An 11,787-nucleotide genomic window follows, 5' to 3' on the forward strand; every position below is an offset into this window, starting at 1 on the left:
GGCGATGAGCACACAGTGCTCCCATTCTTCATCTTCATTAGTTTACAATCTGTTTAACAGTCCTGTCTGATATGTAATTATATAGAACTGTTATACAAAGAAAGTAGATAGTATAAAAGGACGTATTAGCGTTTGATGCCCAATAGCAGAAATACATAATCATGTTATGCTTGGTCTTAAAATTGCGTTGGATTTTCTCCTCTGCGTAAAAGTTAAGAGAGGTCCATCTATCACTGTTTTCCATGTTCGTAGAGATTATATCTTATATATTTACTCCAGAAACTGAGTGTACACAAGTTTCTTTTTTAAGCCCAATTAGTGTACACTTACGTCACTGGTAGTTCCTATGGTTCTGGGTTAGACCCTACTCTAAAGTAGGAGCTAATTTAGTCCTCACAAAAGGTGTTCCTAGAACTGAAATCGTTCCCAGTTCTTGCGGTGCGAACACCAAAAAGTGGGTACCTCTTCTTCTTTCTAATTAACATTGTTTAATAGGAAGCTAGTGCAGTGTTGATAGAACCACGTTAATATGGTTCTAGTAAGAACTCTAGCTGCTATGTTTTGGACCAGCTGGAGTTTGTTTATTAAGCTTGTAGGGCAACCACCCATAAGAGGTCATGAACTATCTTCTCTGAATCTGTCATAGTTTAGCTATTTTTTTTTAAGATGGACGAATGTGGTTTTACAGATGTCAGAAATGTGGCTTTCAAATAAAAGATTGGTATCAAAGACTCAGAACTGACGAAGAAGACTTGACAGAGCAGCTATCAAGTGTTACGCCCGTTTCACACATACTCCGTTTGCAGTGCGTATGCGGTCCGTATTTTTTTCCGTACCCATGTTAACAGGTTAGAGCTTTCACACTGCACGCGGATGCAGTCCGTCGATCCGTTCCAGTTGCGGTGCGTATACAGCAGTGCAGAGATCGTTTCCGTACAGAGTCTATCTCTGCTGTGCTGCAAACGCAGAAATAAAGTGACCGCGCACGGTTCGTGGTCAAAATGAACTCAGATTGACCTCGAAATGTAGTAGTTTCACCATAAATGCATTTAATTCAATAAAATGTAGTACTCTCTCCATAAAGGTATTTAATTGTTTCATATTTTTACTTTAAGTCATATTAATATACAAGTAATACATGGAATTGTATGCATTCGTTGTTTAAATCGTGTTTAAACGAGCATGCGTCCATTCAAGTTTGTAAAAGAGAATCGCAAATCCATGGCAAAACTTTTATTTTTAAAAAAGTTACTGCATATGGTGAACATATTTTGATTACCAAAAACCAGGACACATGGCCGAAAACAAATGATACTCGAAGTTTACTCAGCCTTGTTAATTTCAATACAATTAAAATAGGCTATGCCCCCTCTGTGGATAGAAAATTGTATTAAGACACAAAATCAGATGGGCTTCTCAGAGGATACTCAACATGTTTTATTATGACAGGTTGGTTCAAAAAATAATGAATGAAATAATGATTAAAAAATAATGTCTACTATGTATTAGAAAAAATAAATATATCAATATTAATTAACTAAAAGAAATACCTTCAAATTGAACAAAAATACCTCTCACAAATGTACAAAAACGAACTAGTTTCCTTCCTCTTTATCCTGTTTTTCCTCCTCATCCTCCTTGTCTGCTCATCTCCTATATTTTGCTATAAAGCTGATCTTTTGCAGCGTTTTTTTTTTGTGGAAAACCAGGACATCACTTTATAAAAAACGGCCAGGAAGGACGTGAAAACAGGACTGGGATAACAGGACTGTTGGTCACTGGTCACGCTATTGCTGCATAACTTCTGATTTTGAAATAAAAATAGCGAGTGTTTGTGGTACAGCTCACGCGATGCAAACGCAGCATATGTGAAAGCACTTTAGCGCTTGCGGCTCCTGTACCGGATACGCACCGCAACACTCACCGCATACGCACTGCAAACGGAGTATGTGTGAAACGGGCGTCAGGTTATTACATATGCAGGTTTTTGGTGTGAGGAATATTCCAATAATTAGAATCTCTTTTGTTGTTTATTTTTTACAGAATTAAAGCTACAGTCCGTAACTTTTGGTGCGCGAGCGGTTAATAAACAGAACTGCATGCATCTTGTGAAAGACCATTGTATCCAAAGTTACAACCCGTATCAGTCTAAAATAGTCTTATTATAGGCGTACTGTAGTGATTAAGACAACCTTGGGTTTGGAAAATTAATTCAACTTGCTTATTATAATAAATTTATTTAAATTTTGAATACAGACAAAGTGTTTGTGTTTTAATTAAAGTTGCAGTCCTGAGTCACGCAGGTACTGAGTTACTCCACAGTAATAAGACTATTTTACCAGTCTAACATAGTCTTATTATAGGTGTACTATAGACCCTTTTACAGCCCACGTGATCAAATAGTTGCGTGTGCATTTTGGCAACGGAAGTGGTGTTGTTTCCCACTGACTGTAATGAGAGTTTATTAAAACGGTTTCCCAGCTTTAAAATGTCTGGTTGTTGCGTGTACGGTTGTACTAATCAATATTCCACCAAGGGGCTCAAGTTTTATATTTCCGACAGAATCACGGCCGTTTCAGAAGAACCGGCGGCGCCTTTGGCTGCAGGCGATTAAACGCGTTGATTGGAGCGAGGACAAAGATAAAAATCCGCTCGCGTAGCTTGACGCAATGCTGATTCTCGCCATACTTCCGTTACCAATATGCTCGTGCATACGTTGCCACGTCATCATTGTGTACAAACCGTAAAAAGGTCTATAGTGAGTCAGACAAGAACTTGGGTTTGGAAAATTAATTCATGATGTACTCGCTTATTATATACATTTTTAAAAAAATTTGAATACTGAAAAAATTACGGACTGCAGCTTTAAGCAGCAGGGAATTACTTTGTCATCCAATTATTTTAGACCAATTCACAGAATTAGCGGAATGAATAGTTGATATGTTTCGTCAGGGCACAAAGAAAGCTGAGGATCATCAGTGTAACAGAGAAGACTAACCTAATGAGATCTCTCAAGTGTAGCATGTACAGAGTAAAACACAACGGTCCTAGTACTGAGCCTTGCGGTACACCATACTGATCTTGTAAACGTACCCTAGGAAAAAACATTTTGTCTACAAGAATAAATTTACATGATTTAATTATGAACCTGTAAATAATATAATAGGCGCCCTTTAAGAGTTTATGGTTTGTGTGTATGTTCCTGAGCAGGTGGAGGTGTTTAACCTGCTGTTTGTGACCAGCGAGAATGGCAGTCGGAAGACGTATGTGGTGCACTGCGAGGACTGTGCACGACAACGAAGCCCAAACCTCTCCAATGTAGTGGTGCTGGAGCAATACCGCATGGAGGAGCTGATGAATGTGTACGACTCATTCACCCTGGTGAGTTCATGTTCGTGCACTTCGACGACGCGTGCAGTTGAACAAAGAGCTAACATCTATCATTTGCTTGTCTTTGTCTTTCTCAGGCCATCAGTCCCAGCTCCCGATGAGAAGGTCTCATCACTTTCCCTCACACAGCCATAACCAAAACTCCTGCTCGCAGGACAAGATCTTATATTTTAGTCCATTTAAGACTTAAAACATTTACAGTTGGGGAAAAAAAAATTACCTACTACTGTTAATATTTGTTGAACAGCCAATCCAGAACCAGTTTACTAAGAATTGTTTACAGAACCAATCAGCCAATAAGACTCCAGTTTGCTCCTGTCGGTCTTTGTGTATCAACGTCTGAATGGCTCTGCGGGACGTCCGATGAACCGCAGTCTGGTGCTGTCGCGGCTTACGGCCGTGGATTTGACGAGATCCTGTCAGTTTAGGTTTTTGTTCTTAGTTTTCTTTCATGTTTGTTTTTTGTCTTGAATACTGAAATGTCTAAATGCTCTTTGTACTTTTCGTGGGTGCTTATTTTTCTCCAATAATTTATTATTTTTAAACCTAGAACAGCCTAGATATATACCACATTGGCCTTGTGACTTGTATTTAGTGAAGAGATAAAAAATAATAATACTAATAATAGAGCTATGGACATTTTTCTAAAGCATTAAGAATTAAAAAGAAATAGTTGTTCAGAATGCTTCAAAACATACGGGTTTTAAAAGACTTTTTTCAGTTTTAGTATGAAACGTTGTGTTTATATCATCAGGACAAGCATTTAAGGATTGCATTTTTAATCAATCTCTTTTCCTGCATTTTGTGGTTATTCTTGTTCAGTTTCATCTGTTTTAGTCAGTGACTTGTTTCTCTCCTCTATACAGATCTATTCTCTTTGGGTTTTTTTTTTTATTGTACATTTTTTTTTTATTTAAAATGTTCTTCTATTTATTGGATATAAAATGCTCTCCCTGCCTCAACATGGTTATCATAGATGTTTTAAGGGTTTCTATTGTTATTCTAAGTCCTCTATATGTTAAGGGTGCTGATTTTCTTTTTTTCTTTTTTTAATTTTGGTGCTTACCCCTTTAAATGTCTTTCTTGTTTATATGAATTAAATCTCATAACTGACTCCTTGTCCTTTTAGATTGTAGAGCACAGAGGGTAGGATTTGACTAATCAGAAGTTGTCTGATGAACACAAATGTTTTTACAACACGTTTTTTTTCCCCACCTAAGTTAGCAACAACATGACTTAAATGTGATCACTGTTATATATTTGAACACCTGCTCACTATCCAGTTTATATGTTTATTTAAAAAGGATTAAATCCAGGGGCCATGTTCATACGAGTTCTCATCAGATTAGACCTGTGCTCGCTGAATCTTTTTGCTTGTTTTTGTACTAAGATGGTGACTTGGACTAATGTCAGGAATCCTGAGCCTCGATTAGCAGCTAGTTGATGAATTCAGGTGATTCACCAATTTGAGTTAAGAACAGTTTTGATACCTATCTTACATATTTAATGGTGCTTCTGTCCTGTTGTAAATGCTGTTCGATTGAGGACACGTTTGCCACGCTGACTACAGCAGGCATAAACTTTCAATATACATGCTATACCGTTATTGGCTGCAGTGGGTTGTCATACGCCTGAACTAATGCTTATTATATGGAGAAAACTCACATTGAACTGTAAATTGTGGCATTTTACTGGAACGAGTAACAGTGTGAAAGGGGATTTAACGCATTATTGTTTTAAAATAAATACTGTAATTTTTTACAGCTTTAGAGGCGTTAGTGTGAAATGATTCATGTATTATCAGGAAAATGGTTTTGATTATGAAATAGATGGTGCTGAGTTCTTCTTGAGCTACTCTCAATTTTTTAAGAAATATTTTTCCTGTTGCAATATACACACTTTCCTTTTTTTTCTTCATTATTTTATTTTTGTGGTTATTTAAAATCTGCACTGTTTTGGAATTCACACACGAAGCGAACTGAGCCAGACATGTCTTAAACACTTTGTGAATTCGTGTGTCATTGATATGATTACTCTGAATAATATTAAATGCTTTTGATAAACTTTGATCTGTGCCATGTCTCTGTATTCATTCTTTGAAAGTGTAAGGTTTCAAAAACATTAACGTTTCAGCCACAAACAAATGAAGCACAGCTATTACATCTGTTGAAGGAAGATCTTTAAGAGACTAAAACAAAGGCATGCCATCTCAAAATATTACTTAAAGAGGTATCAATAATCTTAAGCGATCTAAACAAAGCCATGATGATTTATTCAACTTTTGGCTTTCTAACGGTTGGAAAAAATCTGTATGCAGAGGAACAATGTTTAGTTGCGACTTGGCTCTGCGTGACTGTTTGAATATACCATATTTTTTCTCATAACTAAGAGCGAGATTATCTCGCAATAAGTTACTTGGCTGTGCTAGATCGTGAATAAGTAACGGCTGAAGGGCGTTGTTAGACACGATGCGAATCAACTCAAAGCTCAGAGAAACTCAAAATTTCGACCCCAAGAAAACCGACAGTGCCATTCGGATTTTTTTTTTTTCTGGCGAGAAATTAAGTTTCTCCAATCTTCTCAAAACTTTGGATTCTGGTAACGAAAGGGGTAACATTGTCGTTTTTTTTTTCGGGTCGAAATTTTGAATTTCGATATCTTAGCTCTGGAAGGGTCTAGAGCCTCCATTTTTGCACTCAGGTGAAAGTCTCACGGCCCTCTATCAGAATCCAGAGTTTTGAGAAGATTGGAGAAACTTAATTTTTCGCCCAAAAACGGAAAAAAACGAAAGGGGTAACACTGTCGTTTTTTTTCGGGTCGAAATTTTGAATTTCGATATCTCAGCTCTGGAAGGGTCTAGAGCCTCCATTTTTGCACTCAGGTCAAAGTCTCACAGCCCTCTATCAGAATCCAGAGTTTGGAGAAGATTGGAGAAACTTAATTTTTCGCCCAAAAACGGAAAAAAACGAAAGGGGTAACACTGTCATTTTTTTTCAAGTCGAAATTTTGAATTTCGATATCTCAGCTCTGGAAGGGTCTAGAGCCTCCATTTTTGCACTCAGGTCAAAGTCTCACAGCCCTCTATCAGAATCCAGAGTTTTGAGAAGATTGGAGAAACTTAATTTTTCGCCCAAAAACGGAAAAAAACGAAAGGGGTAACACTGTCGTTTTTTTTTCGGGTCGAAATTTTGAATTTTGATATCTCAGCTCTGGAAGGGTCTAGAGCCTCCATTTTTGCACTCAGGTCAAAGTCTCACAGCCCTCTATCAGAATCCAGAGTTTTGAGAAGATTGGAGAAACTTAATTTTTCGCCCAAAAACGGAAAAAAACGAAAGGGGTAACACTGTCGTTTTTTTTTTCGGGTCGAAATTTTGAATTTCGATATCTCAGCTCTAGAAGGGTCTAGAGCCTCCATTTTTGCACTCAGGTCAAAGTCTCACAGCCCTCTATCAGAATCCAGAGTTTTGAGAAGATTGGAGAAACTTAATTTTTCGGCCGAAAACGAAAAAAAACGAAAGGGGTAACACTGTCGTTTTTTTTTCGGGTCGAAATTTTGAATTTCGATATCTCAGCTCTGGAAGGGTCTAGAGCCTCCATTTTTGCACTCAGGTCAAAGTCTCGTGGCCCTCTATCAGAATCCAGAGTTTTGAGAAGATTGGAGAAACTTAATTTTTCGCCCAAAAACGGAAAAAAACGAAAGGGGTAACACTGTCGTTTTTTTTCGGGTCGAAATTTTGAATTTCGATATCTCAGCTCTAGAAGGGTCTAGAGCCTCCATTTTTGCACTCAGGTCAAAGTCTCGTGGCCCTCTATCAGAATCCAGAGTTTTGAGAAGATTGGAGAAAATTAATTTTTCGCCCAAAAACGGAAAAAAACGAAAGGGGTAACACTGTCGTTTTTTTTTTCGGGTCGAAATTTTGAATTTCGATATCTTAGCTCTGGAAGGGTCTAGAGCCTCCATTTTTGCACTCAGGTCAAAGTCTCACAGCCCTCTATCAGAATCCAGAGTTTTGAGAAGATTGGAGAAACTTAATTTTTCGGCCGAAAACGAAAAAAACGAAAGGGGTAACACTGTCGTTTTTTTTTCGGGTCGAAATTTTGAATTTCGATATCTCAGCTCTGGAAGGGTCTAGAGCCTCCATTTTTGCACTCAGGTCAAAGTCTTGTGGCCCTCTATCAGAATCCAGAGTTTTGAGAAGATTGGAGAAACTTAATTTTTCGCCCAAAAACGGAAAAAAACGAAAGGGGTAAGTAACACTGTCGTTTTTTTTTTCGGGTCGAAATTTTGAATTTCGATATCTCAGCTCTGGAAGGGTCTAGAGCCTCCATTTTTGCACTCAGGTCAAAGTCTCGTGGCCCTCTATCATAATCCAGAGTTTTGAGAAGATTGGAGAAACTTAATTTTTCGGCCGAAAACTAAAAAAAACTAAAGGGGTAACACTGTCGTTTTTTTTTTCGGGTCGAAATTTTGAATTTTGATATCTCAGCTCTGGAAGGGTCTAGAGCCTCCATTTTTGCACTCAGGTCAAAGTCTCGTGGCCCTCTATCAGAATCCAGAGTTTTGAGAAGATTGGAGAAACTTAATTTTTCGCCCAAAAACGGAAAAAAACGAAAGGGGTAACACTGTCGTTTTTTTTCGGGTCGAAATTTTGAATTTCGATATCTCAGCTCTGGAAGGGTCTAGAGCCTCCATTTTTGCACTCAGGTCAAAGTCTCACAGCCCTCTATCAGAATCCAGAGTTTTGAGAAGATTGGAGAAACTTAATTTTTCGCCCAAAAACGGAAAAAAACGAAAGGGGTAACACTGTCGTTTTTTTTCGGGTCGAAATTTTGAATTTCGATATCTCAGCTCTGGAAGGGTCTAGAGCCTCCATTTTTGCACTCAGGTCAAAGTCTCACAGCCCTCTATCAGAATCCAGAGTTTTGAGAAGATTGGAGAAACTTAATTTTTCGCCCAAAAACGGAAAAAAACGAAAGGGGTAACACTGTCCTTTTTTTTTCGGGTCGAAATTTTGATATCTCAGCTCTGGAAGGGTCTAGAGCCTCCATTTTTGCACTCAGGTCAAAGTCTCACAGCCCTCTATCAGAATCCAGAGTTTTGAGAAGATTGGAGAAACTTAATTTTTCGCCCAAAAACGGAAAAAAACGAAAGGGGTAACACTGTCGTTTTTTTTTCGGGTCGAAATTTTGAATTTCGATATCTCAGCTCTAGAAGGGTCTAGAGCCTCCATTTTTGCACTCAGGTCAAAGTCTCGCGGCCCTCTATCAGAATCCAGAGTTTTGAGAAGATTGGAGAAACTTAATTTTTCGCCCAAAAACGGAAAAAAACGAAAGGGGTAACACTGTCGTTTTTTTTTTCGGGTCGAAATTTTAAATTTTGATATCTTAGCTCTGGAAGGGTCTAAAGCCTCCATTTTTGCACTCAGGTCAAAGTCTCACAGCCCTCTATCAGTATCCAGAGTTTTGAGAAGATTGGAGAAACTTAATTTTTCGCCCAAAAGCGGAAAAAAACGAAAGGGGTAACACTGTCGTTTTTTTTTCGGGTCGAAATTTTGAATTTCGATATCTCAGCTCTGGAAGGGTCTAGAGCCTCCATTTTTGCACTCAGGTCAAAGTCTCACAGCCCTCTATCAGAATCCAGAGTTTTGAGAAGATTGGAGAAACTTAATTTTTCGCCCAAAAACGGAAAAAAACGAAAGGGGTAACACTGTCGTTTTTTTCGGGTCGAAATTTTGAATTTCGATATCTCAGCTCTGGAAGGGTCTAGAGCCTCCATTTTTGCACTCAGGTCAAAGTCTCGTGGCCCTCTATCAGAATCCAGAGTTTTGAGAAGATTGGAGAAACTTAATTTTTCGCCCAAAAACGGAAAAAAACGAAAGGGGTAACACTGTCGTGTTTTTTTCGGGTCGAAATTTTTAATTTTGATATCTCAGCTCTGGAAGGGTCTAGAGCCTCCACTTTTGCACTCAGGTCAAAGTCTCACAGCCCTCTATCAGAATCCAGAGTTTTGAGAAGATTGGAGAAACTTAATTTTTCGGCCAAAAACGGAAAAAAACGAAAGGGGTAACACTGTCGTTTTTTTTTCGGGACGAAATTTTGAATTTCGATATCTCAGCTCTAGAAGGGTCTAGAGCCTCCATTTTTGCACTCAGGTCAAAGTCTCGCGGCCCTCTATCAGAATCCAGAGTTTTGAGAAGATTGGAGAAACTTAATTTTTCGCCCAAAAACGGAAAAAAACGAAAGGGGTAACACTGTCGTTTTTTTTTTCGGGTCGAAATTTTAAATTTTGATATCTTAGCTCTGGAAGGGTCTAGAGCCTCCATTTTTGCACTCAGGTCAAAGTCTCACAGCCCTCTATCAGAATCCAGAGTTTTGAGAAGATTGGAGAAACTTAATTTTTCGCCCAAAAACGGAAAAAAACGAAAGGGGTAACACTGTCGTTTTTTTTCGGGTCGAAATTTTGAATTTCGATATCTCAGCTCTGGAAGGGTCTAGAGCCTCCATTTTTGCACTCAGGTCAAAGTCTCACAGCCCTCTATCAGAATCCAGAGTTTTGAGAAGATTGGAGAAACTTAATTTTTCGCCCAAAAACGGAAAAAAACGAAAGGGGTAACACTGTCCTTTTTTTTTCGGGTCGAAATTTTGATATCTCAGCTCTGGAAGGGTCTAGAGCCTCCATTTTTGCACTCAGGTCAAAGTCTCACAGCCCTCTATCAGAATCCAGAGTTTTGAGAAGATTGGAGAAACTTAATTTTTCGCCCAAAAACGGAAAAAAACGAAAGGGGTAACACTGTCGTTTTTTTTTCGGGTCGAAATTTTGAATTTCGATATCTCAGCTCTAGAAGGGTCTAGAGCCTCCATTTTTGCACTCAGGTCAAAGTCTCGCGGCCCTCTATCAGAATCCAGAGTTTTGAGAAGATTGGAGAAACTTAATTTTTCGCCCAAAAACGGAAAAAAACGAAAGGGGTAACACTGTCGTTTTTTTTTTCGGGTCGAAATTTTAAATTTTGATATCTTAGCTCTGGAAGGGTCTAAAGCCTCCATTTTTGCACTCAGGTCAAAGTCTCACAGCCCTCTATCAGTATCCAGAGTTTTGAGAAGATTGGAGAAACTTAATTTTTCGCCCAAAAGCGGAAAAAAACGAAAGGGGTAACACTGTCGTTTTTTTTTCGGGTCGAAATTTTGAATTTCGATATCTCAGCTCTGGAAGGGTCTAGAGCCTCCATTTTTGCACTCAGGTCAAAGTCTCACAGCCCTCTATCAGAATCCAGAGTTTTGAGAAGATTGGAGAAACTTAATTTTTCGCCCAAAAACGGAAAAAAACGAAAGGGGTAACACTGTCGTTTTTTTCGGGTCGAAATTTTGAATTTCGATATCTCAGCTCTGGAAGGGTCTAGAGCCTCCATTTTTGCACTCAGGTCAAAGTCTCGTGGCCCTCTGTCAGAATCCAGAGTTTTGAGAAGATTGGAGAAACTTAATTTTTCGCCCAAAAACGGAAAAAAACGAAAGGGGTAACACTGTCGTGTTTTTTTCGGGTCGAAATTTTTAATTTTGATATCTCAGCTCTGGAAGGGTCTAGAGCCTCCACTTTTGCACTCAGGTCAAAGTCTCACAGCCCTCTATCAGAATCCAGAGTTTTGAGAAGATTGGAGAAACTTAATTTTTCGGCCAAAAACGGAAAAAAACGAAAGGGGTAACACTGTCGTTTTTTTTTCGGGACGAAATTTTGAATTTCGATATCTCAGCTCTAGAAGGGTCTAGAGCCTCCATTTTTGCACTCAGGTCAAAGTCTCGCGGCCCTCTATCAGAATCCAGAGTTTTGAGAAGATTGGAGAAACTTAATTTTTCGCCCAAAAACGGAAAAAAACGAAAGGGGTAACACTGTCGTTTTTTTTTTCGGGTCGAAATTTTAAATTTTGATATCTTAGCTCTGGAAGGGTCTAGAGCCTCCATTTTTGCACTCAGGTCAAAGTCTCACAGCCCTCTATCAGTATCCAGAGTTTTGAGAAGATTGGAGAAACTTAATTTTTCGCCCAAAAACGGAAAAAAACGAAAGGGGTAACACTGTCGTTTTTTTTTCGGGTCGAAATTTTGAATTTCGATATCTCAGCTCTGGAAGGGTCTAGAGCCTCCATTTTTGCACTCAGGTCAAAGTCTCACAGCCCTCTATCATAATCCAGAGTTTTGAGAAGATTGGAGAAACTTAATTTTTCGGCCGAAAACGAAAAAAAACGAAAGGGGTAACACTGTCGTTTTTTTTTCGGGTCGAAATTTTGAATTTCGATATCTCAGCTCTGGAAGGGTCTAGAGCCTCCATTTTTGCACTCAGGTCAAAGTCTTGTGGCCCTCTATCAGAATCCAGAGTTTTGAGAAGATTGGAGAAACTTAATTTTTCAC

The 11,787-nt window shown here is 38.7% G+C and overlaps 1 protein-coding gene across 6 annotated transcripts in view; it reads left to right on the plus strand.

Annotated features, from left to right (window-relative positions):
• kdm6ba (lysine (K)-specific demethylase 6B, a) overlaps nt 1-5,457 on the plus strand; it is an 89,753-nt gene extending 84,296 nt beyond the window's left edge. For 5 of the 6 annotated variants that reach the window (XM_039658533.2, XM_089130870.1, XM_039658534.2 and 2 more), the window contains 2 exons: nt 3,208-3,381; nt 3,468-5,457. In XM_039658533.2, coding sequence (XP_039514467.2) covers nt 3,208-3,381; nt 3,468-3,491 — 198 coding nt within the window. In that variant the 3' untranslated portion in view covers nt 3,492-5,457. The remainder of the gene's footprint in view (nt 1-3,207; nt 3,382-3,467) is intronic. The other variant, XM_039658535.2, reaches the window with a different exon arrangement.
• Nucleotides 5,458-11,787: the final 6,330 nt, after the last annotated feature.

Source organism: Pimephales promelas, chromosome 1, assembly GCF_988280905.1.
Source record: "Pimephales promelas chromosome 1, fPimPro1.hap1.1, whole genome shotgun sequence".
In the NCBI taxonomy this organism is placed as follows: domain Eukaryota; kingdom Metazoa; phylum Chordata; class Actinopteri; order Cypriniformes; family Leuciscidae; genus Pimephales; species Pimephales promelas.